This window comes from Rutilus rutilus (genome assembly GCF_951802725.1).
Source record: "Rutilus rutilus genome assembly, chromosome: 11".
NCBI classification, from domain to species: Eukaryota; Metazoa; Chordata; class Actinopteri; order Cypriniformes; family Leuciscidae; genus Rutilus; species Rutilus rutilus.
This window is the reverse complement of record NC_140216.1, coordinates 10,367,493-10,384,436: the sequence shown is the minus strand read 5'-3', so window position 1 is coordinate 10,384,436 and position 16,944 is coordinate 10,367,493. Positions and strand designations below refer to the sequence as shown.

Sequence of the window (16,944 nt, the reverse complement as noted above, 5' to 3'; positions counted from 1 at the left end):
GAAAATACAGGGTATTAAAACAGTATAAACTACAAATAAAGTCAGTATGTGAGGCTAAATAGATGTGTTTTAGTCTGAATTAGGTAAGATGTGTGCTTCCATTTCAGTTTCAGCAATCCCTTCACTCGATTGGGATGTTCTCTTTTGTTCTGGGCGGCAAGTGCAATAACTGTAACATCGGGCATATTTTGCCTATTAAACATATTTATACCGACTTCACCAGGCTCGGAAAATTCTTCACAAAGAAGACAAAGAACGGCCTTCTCAGCTGCCATAGTTGCAACTCTTGCGTTATCAGAACAGTGTGTTCAACGCATCACCGTTTCTGTTTAAAAAACGTTGTGAAACGTTTTGTCGGGGCTGATGTTGGTGCTTCTAGTCATGTGACACTGAAGATAATGTTTCACAAAAAAGAAATTGATTGTCAGGTTTACATATGACATTTGCAAACAAGAGCAAAATGATCTCTGGACAGATTTTGAAATTGGTCATTTTGTCCTCGACAGGTAAATAACAATCAGGAGTGAATCTTTCAACCAATGGCAATTAAGCTATAGGCCTCATACACCGACACACAAAATCATCTAAAACCTATTTCATAATAAGATCTTATCTTGAAGGAAATATTAACAAATCAACTTATTTTTTTGGAATAGTAACACATTACATTAAGGTTTTGTTAACATTAGTTCACATGACCTGACAATGAAAAATAATTCTAAAGCATTTGTTAATCTTAGTTAATGTTAATTTCAACATTTAATATTGATATGGAAAGTTGTATCTGTTAATATTGTTTAATAGAACCTGAGGTAACATGAACTAACAGTGAACAGCTGTATTTTTATTAACTACCGTTAACAAAGATTGACCTAATAAATACAGTAACAAATGTATTGCCTTTTAGTTTACATTAATGCCAACCAATGGGATCTTATTGTATCAAACACTTTCACAACTGCATCTGGATGAAAGATTAAACCAATTAAAGATTATACAATTAAATTAGAGGATTTTCGTGAACCTAAAATTTATGGTTAACTAATTAATTTGAATCACCTTCTGGTTTATCTAAGCTAATCTGAACCTAATTGGAGAAATACAGCACTGCATTGCTCTATGCTAACAAGATAACAAATTTCTTTCCAAACACAACTGTCTGTGACACTCAAATGAACTCTTATCTAATCTTCTGTTGACACATTGATTAGTGCATGAACCTGAACCCTGTAGCCTATTTTGTGTATATTTTTAAATTATGTTGGTAACCCTTATATGTGTGAGTAAACAGTGAAGTTCTCCACGTGGCATGTCATATACAGTACATCTTTGACTTACAAATAAAGGTTATTTATGTTCCATATGGAACATTTCCATTGGTACTATATTGGTAGGCTACTATATAGAAATAAGTTTCTTTAAATTATTCTTCACACTAAGAAAAAAAAAAGAAGTTATTTTAAGAACTGTTGACTGAAAGGTTCACACAACCTACAATGGTTCTTCTATGGCATCGCTGCAAAAAAAAAAAAAAGAAGAAAAAATATGATTTTGGAACCTTTATTTTTCAGAGTGTGACCCTATTGACAGGCATTTCTCTGAATGCATTTCTGAATGGAAACCAAGCACAACCTTTGATGACTTAAGTGTTCCTTATGTCAAAAAAGTGTACAAATATCATGTACCAAACTGTTGCCTCATACATAATGATACAACAGTACTAGTATGTACCATGCATGTTTCAAAAGTCTTTTCTTTACAATTTGAACATGTGGTCATGCGTCAGCATGTTGACGTCACGTTCCTGTTCCCTAGCATAGGGTGAGAAATCATCCGAGGAGGAAGAAGGAGGGGTTTGTGGTAGATGAATGACTGTTTGAAGGGGGGAGGAGTATCGACTAAATTACTACTACACCCGGCTGGTACAAGGATCGGTAGAAACAGGTTGATCCCGAAGAAAACGGCTTACGCGAACAGGATTTATGTTATTTTTTTAAAGCCGGTATATTTTCGATTTCTTCTTTTGTCAATATCATTCAGTAACAGGGTTCTCGCAGGAGATTTTAAACGTACATTTTCAAGAACGAAATGGCAAGAGGAGAGGGCGCAGAGCAGTTCTCCAATGCAAGTCTCCTGGAAAAACCCAGCCCAGATGAAATCAAACTGGCAGCAAAGGTAAGAAACAGAAAATAAATCACGTCTTCATTCAGTTATAAGTTTATTAGCAGCCCACATATTTCCCATGATTTCCCGGTTGAACAGCCACGTAGGAGCGGCTCGTGCTGATATACGTGTCATTTTGTCAGGATAAATTGAGCGCTCGCGAACCGTTGAAATTATAACGTTGGCATTATAATCAACGATTTTAGACCGCTTCCATATTAATTATCTGGCTGTTTGTTGTTTATGCCATCAGAGTTGTAATTTTATAACATCGTAGACCGGTGTCAGAGTTTGAATGGCAGTCGCTGTTTGAATGTCTGTGAGAATAACGTTAGCTTAAAATGTGCTTCAGTTAACGTTAGCTACTGAATTGAACGGAACTATTTTAAATAAAATTAGGGAAAACGTATTTTGTATTATTATTATATATATATATTTTTTAAGTTGTTTGTGTGTTCATTTCCCCTAAACCCAATATATCAATCAAATAATTGTAAAATATAGTGAAATTAAACTAATTAAGAGAGGGGGAAATATTCCAATTAAATTATTTTGATCGGTTGATTCTGATTGGCTTATTTTTCTGTGCACGGCTACGCAGCTCCATACCACTTGTGCAAAGTGCAAAAGACTCCCAATAATATAAATACAAATTTGGGAAAACTCTGTTTCCTGTCTAAAAAGTGTATAGAATCATCTTAAGCTTTCGATGCTTTTTGAATGATTGAAAATTAATGTACACTTACACCTGGCTTCATGCCCACATTACTACTTTGGGGTTTGCATTGGTTTTCAATAATTCAATGGTTTGTCGTCAATTATTCCTTACTTAAAAATGTAATATAGCAATTAGTCTACCAATCAACAAGATGTAAATATTTGGGTGTGTCACACAAAGCCTTAATGAATTGACCCCATATGGATCCAAGTCAAGATTACACATGCCACATCATCAGCATGAATAATCATAGTCATTTGATTTATTAGATTGTATGTCATATGACTTTATTGCTGTAAAACGTGGTTTGCTTTTATTGCTGATGTAGATAAGCTAAATTAGTCATATAGTTGCTGCATTCCAAAAGCAGCTCTTATATGATCTCTCTGTCCCATTTTGTGTAAATGGTTAAAACGCCATGATGTAAATTGAGAGTGGCTGATGTCTTAATAGCTTATCCTGATCATTGCAAAGATGAAAGAGAGGATGGCATCACAGAAATGATTGGTGTCTTGAGGAAGTTTTTCTGCAAAATTTCTCTGTTTAGTGTCATTACAAGACCATTGAGTCTGTTTCTATACCTCCTTGACCATTTTTTAGCAAGTTTATTTACCCCAAAACTGTGTCTTGGCATCACAAACTAAGCAACATCCAGTCCAGAATTAATGAAAGCCCCAGTCACATAACAAGCCAACAAGTCCTCTATTAATAGTGCTCAGTGAAGTAACAAATGGTGAAAACAAGTAATTGTTCTCTGTTTCTACTATGTTAGCTCTGTTGCACTGTCAGTCAGTTGGGCCTTCCAACCACAAGACTGTAATACAGTGTCTTCATTTACGGTGGAGTGTTAAGATTGTCCTAGTGTACTTTAACATGAGTTAAAGGCTTTATGGGAACACCTTGTGGCTTGTGCAATAAAGCCAAAGATATGACTTATGATCAGCACATTGCAACTTTAATGGTTTATTTTTGGAGGATACATGTGACAGACATGTATCTGACTGTAAATCACATCCTCACATTTCTTGATAAATGGGCTCACACTTAAACTAAACGACTGTCTCTGAGTCTCTTAAAATGGTTGATCTGCCGTGAGTTGATGTGCTGATGTTAATCACAGAACGCCTCCTATCTCATCTGATTGTGTTCAGTGGTATTTCTTGCTTGAAGGCTCATATCTTGACCCAAATATTAGAAGCTACATGGCTGTATGGCGAACGAGGTTATGTTTGGATTAGGACCAAACAGCAAGTCAAGCAGAAATGCATAGTATTAGCATAATTGAAACCGGCACTTGTCTCAGAGTGGAAACCCTAGCCATTCTACAACTTAAGCCAAATTACAAGCGTGTCTGGCCATAGTGAGCCTATTTACACCACAATTAGGTCAGTTTAAATCCCAATTGAGAGACAGTGAACTCAGTATGAACTTCATGAATTCATAATCCCTATATTTTGAATTATTTGGATGTTTTTCATCTTGTTTCTTCTTCTTTTTTAAAAATAGCATGAATCAAAGGGCCGGTTGTCGGTGTGCAACAAGTTGTGTTATGCCATTGGAGGAGCACCATATCAGATAACTGGATGTGCAATCGGCTTCTTCCTTCAGATCTACCTGCTGGACGTTGCTTTGGTGAGTAGAGCTCTGTGTGATTGCACTTTGTGGTATACTTTTGTGTCCCATTACTTTCTTTTTCTTAAAACCATTATTTTACGTTTGACAAACTATTATCTAATATAAAATGAATCTAGCTTTGAATATAACTAGTTTTCATCACATCAAATGTTACCTTAAATGATTTTGGCCCATCCCACATCCCCACCCCAGAGGACTTGATGATTCTCAACTTTATACAACAATTAAAATCAATCAAAATCATATGATATAATTTTTCTGTTAATTTTTTTAATAAAATAAAAATAAAAAAATACTTAAAATTAAAATATACTGGTATATTAAATTATTTACTAGTTTTAAGCACACTATTTAGCTGGAAGACAAGTAAATAATAAAAATGAAATCAATAAATAAAGGAACATTTTATTTAAATGTTATAAATATTGTTCTGTTCCCTACATTTATCAAAAAAACAAATAGAAAACAAAACGGGTAATATAATATTTAGTTGACCTCCTTAAACTGACGATCAACATCTTCTGAAGATGAATGACACTGCTCTTTTTATTTTTAGTTTCATTTTTTTATAACCAGATCGTATTTTGGAAATGGCCAGAAGATCAGGTTGACTTGTAGAATGTAGAATCAGATTGTGATCCTCAGTGGTCAGTGGGTTTCATTTCTACCCCTGCTCGCACAGTCCGATACAAGTACAGTCACAAAGGAGGAATTGTACTGGAAAATTAATGGTATTTCAAAGGTCTTTCATGCCATTAACTTTTGGAGGCTACTGTAGTCTTGGCAGGCTGATTGGCCAGATTAAAGTGTCTGAATAGGATTGTTCTAATAGCCTTCAGTGTATATCATGTAACTACGGGTTACAGTAGACAGGTTCCCAGTGTGAGTTCTGTTAATGTGTTTAATCCCATAATTAACAGTTATTTCTACAATGCACAATGTCAGCGTGAAGCAGTTAGTCTGTGCAACATTTCAGATTCCTCCAGCAGTTTTAGAAGTGTGTTGTACTGGAAGTAAAGTTGTTGCAATTGAGTAACACTATTTGCTTGTCATGTGCCCAATGTGCTCCTCCTGAACTCTGTAAGAAGTTGTTGTAGTTCACATAGCCTTCTAAAGAGCATGTTGATTTATTGTGAGAAGTCACATCTTCAACTGATAGTAGTGCATATATATCACCAAAACAGATTTTTATTTTTCAAATAAACTGTTAATATGTAATATTATCTTTAATCTTTAACAGAGCTTTTTAGTATTTAAAAAAAAAAGGTTTTTCACATGTTCTTTTAGTTAATTTTTTTGAATTTCTTATAATCTTTCATGTTGATATTTCACCTGTTATTTGAGATATCATTTAGTCCTAAATACGTTTGTGGGAAAATCTCAACTAGTGATGTGTGTTTTAGGTAAGGTGATGACATGTCTTTCTCTTTTCTCGATAGTTGGACCCATTTTATGCCTCCATCATCTTGTTTGTGGGTCGAGCATGGGATGCTATCACAGACCCTACTGTGGGTTTTCTGGTCAGCCGGAGTCCCTGGACCAGATTTGGACGAATGATGCCCTGGTATGTCTTTTTTTCCAGCTCAGTTTAATTGGATTTCTCCAATGCTTTACTGTCCAGGTCTGTGTGAATTCATACCTTGATGTGACGCATTGAAAAATACTCAGATTTGTCTTGTTAAAGGAGCATGTTGCCTGTAGTAACTTTCTGGCCCTTCTTAGAAAAAAAATGTTTCACAATTCTACCCTCCACAAACTCGGTGGCCTCCTTTGTCCCGTTAGGGTCATTTCCGTAAAATACGTCCCGAATGAATCTCTCTGCTCTGTCACTTGCTTTGTCTTCTGACCCATTTTTCAGTCATTGTGAAATATCAGGATTTGTAGTCTTAAAGTGAGAGAGCCAAGTGTGTCTGGTGATGTTTCTAAGTGAGAGGACTCCTTGAGCTCTCATGGGGGGTTTAGGGGCATGATGGATACATCACAGTAGCTTTGCCTTTGGCCATTTTGCATGTTCAGCCAGCCAATCTGATTTGATTGTACACCACATGCATGACTAAACCACTTTATCATTGTCCTGACTAGAAACACTTGCCATTCAACAACAAGAAATTATGTAAATGCTCTTCTTTCTTAACTAGTGTTACAGCATTTTATTATATATGGAGGCAAATGTGCTTAAGAAACCAACATTTGTTCTCAAACTACCTACTGTGTGACAGCATAATTTGGGCTCAAATTTAACTCAACCCTGTTACCCATTTTAGTGTAGTTTTAAAGTGTGTACATTTCTGTTCATTTTCTTAAAGTTTAATATTACTTCTAGCAAAAACAAAATCGCAGTATTTAGACATGCCCTGAATGTTGAAAAATAGCAAACCTCATACCAAGTTTTACATCATGAGATCGCTATCAACATTTTTCTGAAGATTTAGGACATAGATTCTTGCTCTCTCACAAAAAAAAAAAGAAAAAAAAAAAACCCAAGGAAATGATGCTTTACCTTCCGACCACATTAGCATTATCTGTAATGACATTGATGCTGATGGAGGTATCTGCTTTAGAGAAAGCTTGAGTGGTTCTCTACACATTGAAGGTTTTTGGGTTTTGTGAAAGTCTTGTTGGGTTTACACAGAGAGGAAAATGGGTTTGCAGCAACCAATGAAGCAAAATATCAATTTAAAGCTCTCAAACACCATTTTCCCTCTTCCCAAGGCATTCCCAACCTCGAACAAATGGAAATAAGTCTAACATTAAAAACACTCCACAGCATTTCACTTTCTCAGTCTTATTTTTAATTTTTTTCATATGATGGTCAGTTGAAGTGTTACGTTCGCCATATTCTCAGAAGTAGGAGGTCACTCACTATTTGAATAATTGAAAAACCACTTGTGGAGGAAGTGCTGGGAATTGGGGGGGTTGGGCTGAGGAATGTGCGTCTCCATTCTAACTGGACACGGGGCATGTGAAGGAATCTGGTAGTAAGCTGGTGAGAAAGTTCTGCCCTAATGAGCTCAGTTCAGTGACATTGAATCTGAGCAAGATGGTTGTATCCTCTCAGGGTGGTATCATTAGAAGATCCCTAGTGACGCACAGATCTGTGCTGTGATGCCACTTGGGAGTGAATGAAACAGGTTTGTTTGGGATAGTTATCGGTACATAGGGGAGAAAAAGTCCCCCCTCTCTCATGAGGGGAAAGCCTCAAGCCTGTATAATTGAATTTCCTCAATGCTTCATCACATGCATTATTATTAATAGTCACAAACATGTGAGTTAAGCTATCATAATCCTGAAAGGGAATTCATTACAAGGGTTAGTAACATTTTCAACGGTAAATTAAATGACATGATCTGAAATACTGAGTAACTGTTAAGAAAATGTCAATATTTGAAGACATTAAAGTCTCTGATAAAATGCAAATGATTATCAGAGAACAAGAACCTAAAAACATCTTATCTTCCTTAATCCATGGGACATTTTCTGTCTGTAAGCGATTCAATTCAATCCACAAGACATATCAAGTGTGATTCAGCATGGCATGATTAAAGAGACATTTGTTTTGTGTTGCGTGCTCCGACTGAATACTTCCCTTTTCCAGCTGCATGCCTTGGGGGCGGGGAGGTATGTTCAAACCGTGGCAACTCTTGAGTGGTCCAACCCACAACACACCACCTCTGTCGTCCAATCAGAATGAAGGAAGGCGGACCAGCGCTGCCTCAAAGTCTAAAGGCGGCATACCGAGCACTGCGGGGTTATTTTAGTTCAAGTGCAAGCCTTCCTGGTACAGTGTGATTCGTTGCTGTTTTGAACTTTTAGAACTAACTAGCTGCACCTTTTTGCTACATGTTTGCACTTGAGCATTTGGTCTTTTTCTTGCGTTCTGATTAAATATTTTAATGAAAAATACAGATTTATACAAGAAACTCTTGAGAAATAAAAAATATATGCAGTATATCAATATACATAACAAATGTTTTAATAGATTAAATAATATTATTGTACTGTAGTATTACAGTAGGATAAAATATAGTTGATATAAGTGAAAATGGCTGTCAGTCATTTCTGATGGCAAAGGTTTTGAGTTTTGTTTATAGTTCCCAAGATATTATGGTAAATGCCCTCTTGTAACCTTCCATCCAACAAACTCAGTCCTACCCTTTTGGCCTATTAGGCTTGTATAGACATATTTAATGATGTTTTATTAACAAAGTTCGGGAGGAGCACGTTCAGATAATTAAAGCTAATTAAACACCTGTGGAGCACATTCAGATAATCAACCCAATCAATGAGATATATATATCTCCAAATACGCATATTTTTTACTGTTTAATTTTATGTAAGTGTGCCCTAAAGTCTGTCTAATCTAAATGTTGGCAGGGTTCACTGTTTATAATAATTAGTTTATCATTAAACAATATTTTGTTTTTAAGTGAGGCTAAAACTCCTGCACATGCATGATGACAAAAGTATCATTGGAAACATTTGAGCTACTAAAACATATTTGTGGTAAATCATCATTCTGAACACATTTGTGCATTAAATAAAGTAACATGACTCAAGTATCAAAGAAACGTAACCCAAACAGGTTTGATGCAGAATCTGCAAACATTTTCTGGTGCTGAACGCAGGGTAAAAATCTGCAGAATGGCTTTAAGCATGAGTAGTACTACACTTGAGTACTGCAGTCTATTAGTGACTGAAAGCATTATGGAATTAGCCTAAATATTTAATAAACAAACACCAAGGGGGTGGAGGGGGGGGGGAGTGTACCTACCTATTGAATACAAACATTCACATTCTGCGTAATTCAGTGGAATATTCTGTGGGCTCCGAATCTGGGAAGTCCTACTCAATAAAAAAACCCAAGTGAGGTTCGGCTTTTTCCATAAACAATTTGGGGGGGGGGGCTTTACTACTCGGGATGTTGAATCACACTTCCAGGAAAGCAAAGTCTGGCACAAAGTGTCACACCTATGATGCTTAAAGCTATTTCCTTGAACAGAATTGACAGATAAGAACCAACACTGTATTTCCACCAAAGTATCCTGTGCGATGAACAAAGACAGGACGTTATGGAATCAATTTTCATCTCTTAATGATGTGTTTGGCAGGTGGTGACAAAATCGTAGCTTTTATACATAGAAAAGAGAGAACTGAAATTGCACGTTTGGTGTCATTTGCTTGACAAGTGATGTAACGCATCACTTAGTGTCCTTAATCTGTTCTTGTGGAACCAGAATAACAACCCTGTAGTTCTATTTCATTTTTATTTTATTTTAAATAAGTTACCTTTTGTACCTTTACTAATGTCATATATCTTTTCCATACAGGATCATTCTGTCTACCCCATTTGCTGTGCTGTGCTATTTCCTCATTTGGTACGTGCCGCCCGTTGACCAAGGCAAGATTGTCTGGTACCTGATCTTCTACTGCCTCTTCCAAACATTACAGACAGTGAGTAACCATTTGATACCGACCATAAGTTGTAGCCTGTGTGGTTTTGCCTAAATTTCCTTTGACCCTTTGGCATCTTCTGTTTCCCAAAAAAACAGTGCTTCCATGTACCATACTCTGCTCTTACCATGTTTATCAGCACTGAACAGAAAGAGAGGGATTCGGCCACAGCCTACCGTGAGTTTTAAAGCATCTACAGCTAGCTATATCCTCCGGTTCCCATTTGCACGACTTTAACCGCTTATCCGTTATCTCAGGAATGACTGTTGAGGTTTTGGGCACGCTCATTGGTACTGCTGTTCAAGGTCAGATTGTGGGAATGGCTAACGCTCCCTGTATCAGCTCTAGAGAGGTCCTGAACTCCACAGATCTACAGATGTATCCTGATGTCAACATCACTGAGCCTCATGTTTCACTTGATAATCTGGTAAGGAATTTCTTTCTTTCTTTCTTTCTTTTTTTTTTTTTTTTTTTGAGGTTGACTATTAAATTCTTGTTACATTGGTATTAAATGCCTGGTCTCTTATGGTTCCCACAGAGAAATGCTTACATGATCGCGTCTGGTGTCATCTGCATCATTTATGTTGTCTGCGCCGTGGTCTTGTTCCTTGGTGTGAAAGAACAAAAAGGTAAGTGCTGTTACTATTGCAAATATGCCACAATTGCACAATTTTTTTCCCTACTTTCGATGCAATTAAACTTACACAGTCAGTGAGATTTTTAAAAATGTGTTTGAAAGTCTCTTATGACAAGGCTGCATTTATTTGCAAAATACATTGTAATGACACAATATTACTGTTTTAATTTAAAAGAATGGTTTTCTATTGAATATATTTTAAAATGAATTTATTCCTGTAATGGCAAAGCTGAATTTTCAGCATCATTACTCCGGTCTTCAGTGTCACATGATCATTCTATGCTGATTTGCTGCTAGATAAACAAATCAAATTAAGTTATGTTGAAAACCAGTTGTACTGCTCAATATTTTTGTGGAAACCATGCTACATTACCCTTTTCAGAATTGTTTATGAATAGAAAGTTCAAAAGAAAATATTTTTAACAGTTTAAAAGTCTTAACTTTTTATCTTTTACATGCTTACCCCAAACTGAATGATAGATTTTGAATGATAGTGTAGATTCGTCTTTAAAGACCACGTGAAATCAAAATGTAAGGCTTACTTTTAAGCCTTTAGTCCATGCCTGTTAGCTATGAGGTCTTTTTAATATGCTTGCAAAATAGTTGACAACCACATTTAAAAATGTATGCAAAGTTTAAATGCAGGAAATCGACCAAACATCAAATCAGCCGACATTATGGCTTTGATGTAACTAAAGCCTATTGGGATTTTATCACTTCAATATCTTTGACCCAAACTGACCCAACATGTGTGTAAACTGCTCATCAAGCAGTCTCATGCGGTTAATTGCAGAAGTTCTTTTCTACACTGATCGGGTTACTTTGAGTCAGTAGTTGTCCCACAAGCAGAGCTCAGCTGGTCCCAGGGAAATGCCAGTGAATAAGCTTAGCAGGGTGATTAGCTTTCACAGCACAGAGAGGTGTCTAAATGTGGCGCATGTTAAAAGAAGGTCATTCTTGGTGTTCTCCAGAGTAGTTTATTTTGAACCAAAATATTGTGCCTTAACAAGCAGGCTTACGTGAGATGTTGTGGGAAAAGACAAGCTCAGTCCTGACTTGGGCGTCATGATCATGGAACATAGGTCAAGCAATTAAACAACATTCTTTTCCTGGGCGGCTTATTTTGGCAGCTTACCGACAACCACATTGTGCGCACCAATACCCTTTGTTTTTGCTTTTTATTAGGCTAAAATCTGAAAATTGTTTGGGGGAAAAGTTAGTTTACGATTGTTAACTCTAGTTTCCCCAGTGCTTTGGTGTTTATTGCATTTGTTGTTGCACCATTAATTGCCATTTGTTTGATTTGGTGCCACTTTCCATCATCTCACATTGCCTCTCTCTTCTTTTTAACAGAGACCTGCAGGGTTAGAACTGAGCCCATGTCATTTTTCCAGGGCATTCGTATGGTTATGGGTCACGGCCCATATGCCAAGCTGGTCATGGGCTTCCTCTTCACCTCTCTGGCCTTTATGGTGAGTCCTTGTGCAAATGATTTCCGGTTGAGCCGTGGTCGTTTACACAGTGACGGTTATAGATGAGCACTGTTAGCTTTGGCAAACTCTTTATTTGTTCGGTTTTGCTAATGTGTCTTACTGTGCAGTTTAATGTGTCTTACTATGCAGCTTATTGTCTCTATACATATTTCTTGCAGTTTCTAGAGGGAAACTTTGCACTATTCTGTAGCTACACCCTGGGCTTTAGGAACGACTTCCAAAACATCCTGCTCGTCATTATGGTAAGCATTATAAAGGGCTCAGTCTTTTCAAATGTGTTTTGAATGTGCTTTTTGAATGCATTTTGACTGACAAGTGTACAACAGGAAATAACTTAAAATGGGTCCATTATATAATGCAGTTTGCTATTTGCGTTATACAAAATCCATTTGGGCTGTTTTTTGGAATAGATTAGTATTTCCAGTATTGCCTCTTAACCAACTTACAGCTTGCTGTTTTACCCATGAAATTACTTGATTTTTTTCACTGTCGAGAGTATTGGATAGAAACAAGATTATTGTTTGAGGAAGCAAAAGGTGTTCATCTAGTTATCTAGAACAAGAATGTCTTTGTCATGACTTTTGTCCTTGAAATCTTAAATGAATCTGGGTTTTAAACACTCATGTTCAATAAGAGAGAATTATCGTAGTCATGTCAAACTCAGTCTGCTGACTTTTTTTATTCCCCCCTGACTACAATAATCCTCTCTCGGGGACTCTGACCTGAACTATGACTGAGAATGCATGAATAGTACGTTTTCAGGCATTGTCCTTCACCTAAAACTAGTCTAACAACAGAGTTGTCTTGTGTGTCATGAGGAAGCATTCTTGTTGATGGGAACCTGTATGAACACAGATATCTACTTTTTCCAGATATAAAATCTTAGCTAAAGCTTTGTTTATGCGCATTATCTGTCTGGCAATGCAGTGTGCAATGCTAGCTGTACTTGTAAATAGATTTTACAACTTATGTAAGTTAATATACATTTTTGGTTAATTACTTCAATGGCCTTCCTGTAGCTCAAACAGTAGAGCATGCCAAGGTCATGGGTTCGATTCCCAGGGAATTAATTGAAAGAATTTTAATGCAAAGTTGGTCACTTTGGATAAGTGTCTACCAAATTCATGAATGTAAATGTAAATTGGGAAGAATGAAATTCTGTTTAACAGTTTGACAATTATTTTTTTTTTAGTATTATTACTTAGAAAAATAAAACTGAAGCAGATTTGTAAAAATATTATAAATAGTGGGTGAGCATAAGACCGATGGACTGATATTTAGCATTTACATTTTTTTATTTTATTAGGCATCGTCTGATCTAAATTTTATTTACATTTTTATACTAATTTAGTAAATGTACATAAGATGTTTGTCCACCAAATCAACATGTGGTTTGACCAACATGCAGAAAAAACTTGAACTTGACGCGTGTTTTAAACTAAAGTTTCAAAAGATTTTCCCTGCTTTTTTTATCCAGCACACTCATTGAGACAATTCTATTTTGATTTCCTCTATTTTAGCTCTCCGCCACACTTGCTATCCCATTTTGGCAATGGTTCCTCACGAAATTTGGCAAGAAGACTGCCGTGTATATTGGGACTACAGTAAGTATTGGCACGCAAACCTTAACTCATCAAACGAAAACTTTTTGATTCCCGTTACTGACTGTTTATATTCTCTTTACAGTCTGTGGTGCCTTTCCTGGTCTCTGTAGTCTTGGTGCCAAGCAGTCTTTATGTGACATACGTTGTGTCTTTTGCGGCTGGAGTCAGTGTAGCAGCGGCTTTCCTTCTGCCCTGGTGAGTACCTGATGATTTAAAAAATACGCAAAAAATATGCGTACGCTTCCAAATTTGATGCACAGTATTCATGCATGTTTTCCTATGTGCTCAGGTCAATGCTTCCCGACGTCGTGGATGATTTTAAAGTCCAAAATCCTGAATCTCAGGGCCATGAAGCCATCTTCTACTCCTTCTATGTGTTCTTTACCAAGTTTGCATCTGGAGTCTCACTGGGGGTCTCCACTCTTAGTCTTGAGTAAGTTTCCACAAAGACGTACACAAAATCCTTTTTGAAGCTATCAGGGCTGTTAAATTTGGATTAGAGTCTGCATGATCGAATAAGCCTGGTTTTTTTAATTTACTTTTACTGTATGAGAATAAGTCTGGCCTCCTGACCTTCAGATATAATGCGATTAGTGCCTCTCTCTTATGGTTCTTTTGGCTCTGGAGGCCGTGACCATGTAGGACAGTGTTTCATGTGAGATCCAGTGCTCAGTCATGAGGTTGGATTTATCTGAATGAACATTAATAGCATGCTAATCTCTCGTTTCTTGCTCTTTGAAACAGTTTTGCCGGCTACGTGACGAGAGGTTGCACGCAACCCGCCGAGGTCGATATAACCTTGAAGATCCTGGTGTCTGCCGCTCCGATAGTCTTTATCATTATCGGGCTGCTGATATTCATCTCCTATCCCATCAATGAGGAAAAGAGGCAAGGCAACCGCAAACTTCTTAATGAACAAAGGTAAAACCACCTATTGAATCTATCACATGCCTTGCTTAAACAAGCTAAGCCAGCTCAACATTGTTGAAATATTTACATTTACATGGTACTTTTAAAACTCTAAAGCTGATTAAATGGTATTCTTGTGCTTATTTTTTACAATATTTTAGCTGTGACCCATTGATTTTGCCTAACTTTATCCTGTGTGACTCTTTTTCAGAGAAAATGAGATTGACTCAGAAGCAGACTCCACTGAGCTCAATGTGGTTTAATAGCACCAGAACCCTTGACAGGTCATTGTGCCATTTGCGTCGGACTAACAGAGCCAAAACAAACCGAGCAGATGCTTTGAACCAACCAGGCTGCCTTACGGCTGAGAACTTCCACTCATATCACCCCTACGCAACAGCCGATCAACTTGAAACGTAGCCTTTGCCAGCTCAAGTTCAAAGTGCCTTGCCATTTCCAGTCGCAAGTGCTAATGGACGCTAGAAATGTTTCAAATGTTGACTTGCATTAATCCGAAGGGCGGGCTTCTGTGTGTATTTGTGCTGCTCTCTGGCAATTGATCTCAAAGCAAACAGCCAGCTTTTGACAAGCACACATCTATACTGCACAAAAAAAAAGAAAGATCTGAGGTGGGACACGTTTACCGTAAGAAGAAACTTGAAACATTTAGAAAGGTTTTTAAGGTGCTAAAACCAAAAATGCATTTCAATCATAATTGAAAGGTTCATTTTTGTAAAGAATATCTGTGAAACTGTACACTACGTGAGTAATATTTGTATGTAATTTAATATTTATAAATACTTTTGTGCATCTAACTGAATTTACAAACTTGAAACCATGAGACCTAAGTGGGGTTTGATTACATCAAACTTTAGAATTGCGCACAAAGGGTTATTGTTTATTTCTGTATTACTTTTCTTTGCGCACACCTTCTACTATGTTCCTTTTTATCTGTTTCTGCTCTTGTGGGGCATACAGAGCTCTTTTAGAGGGATGCGCTGAGGGATAAACGTAAGAAGATCTTATTCGATTAAGTTCTGGATGGATCAGCTAAAAGTGTGAATGAAAAGTTCAGCTGACAACTGAGGCAATTAACTAGCAGGATGCCATCAGAGTGAGTGGGGTTCAAATGCTTCGTCTGAGGTGAACAAGATTATTTAAGTATTTATTACTTTTGTTTTAAGTCATATGTTGATTTGATTACGTATGTTTCTCCCCTCTTCCTTAATTTATCCTATTTAAGGGTCTCAGTCAGTAAAATAAGGGCAATTAGAATAGTTGTCACTGCTGAATTATGTCTAATATGCCATTAATTACTATGGAAAAGCCAATCAATGTGTTTTATAGGTGACACTGCTGTTTGGTTAATCTGATTTCTGCCTGATCTGTTCGTTTAGTCGGTGTCCTTTTGTTTTTCTGCATAGTAGTTATCAAAACTGCTTTTATTATTGTATGGTAATAATAAATGTCAGTTCTTTGCCTGTAACTTCGGTGTCAAAGATTTGAATGCCAAGTGTTTTACTACCATGTGATGTATGTGTATATATGTGTATATATGTACATAGATCAGCTGAAAATGTGTATTTTTCATTTTCTATTTGGGGAAAATGGAATTACTTGTAAATAAAATTTGTCAAGTGGCGTATGTTATACATATGTACATATGATGAGGCGCATTGAAATATCATCAGTGCATTTTTGGATGTTAACACTGTTGTCTTACACCTGTCAGAGTATTGTATTGATGCATCTGTGGCCATTTCTTTCTGGTTTTCATTAACACCAGTTATGTGATATGCTGATATTTCCATATTCTGGTATCTAAAATGACAGTTATTGTATATAATAAATGTGCGATGTTTGTACATAGATTTCCTTTTTTTGGGGATGGATGGAATTGCTATAAATGTACGTGTGCAGTTATTTAAAAGAAATGTTACAAAAATGTCTGTTAATAAACACTAGGCTACCACAATTAATATTCAAGGATCATCATTTCCTTTTTTCTTCAGGGTTATTACTCTTACGAAAATTAACCTTGGTTTTTACTACAAATTAGACCAACAAACCATGGTTAATATTGTAGTTTAACCACGGTAACCAAATTAACTATTTGCTTTACTAACCATAATTTAACCCATATTTGTAATAAAACTGGTTCTACAAATGTTAATCAATCCGCCAAAAAACACGGTTACTACACTTTTACTATAATAACACCATGGTAGTTTAATCTCTTTTCATAATAAAGTATGAAAACATAGAGAGAAAGAAGTTGCACATTATGTGGCATGTTTTTGTCATTTTATTCTGTGACAATGACAATTTTACTCA

The 16,944-nt window shown here is 36.5% G+C and overlaps 1 protein-coding gene across 1 annotated transcript; it reads left to right on the top strand.

Moving 5' to 3' along the window:
- Nucleotides 1-1,863: 1,863 nt before the first annotated feature.
- Nucleotides 1,864-16,475, top strand: mfsd2ab (MFSD2 lysolipid transporter A, lysophospholipid b). Its single transcript, XM_084423619.1, has 14 exons — nt 1,864-2,175; nt 4,388-4,513; nt 5,956-6,080; nt 9,844-9,967; nt 10,066-10,144; nt 10,225-10,394; nt 10,506-10,596; nt 11,958-12,076; nt 12,256-12,339; nt 13,618-13,701; nt 13,784-13,896; nt 13,991-14,134; nt 14,446-14,622; nt 14,822-16,475. The coding sequence occupies exons 1-14, from the start codon at nt 2,089-2,091 to the stop codon at nt 14,871-14,873; spliced, it is 1,575 nt and encodes a 524-aa protein (XP_084279745.1). The 5' UTR covers nt 1,864-2,088; the 3' UTR covers nt 14,874-16,475.
- Nucleotides 16,476-16,944: the final 469 nt, after the last annotated feature.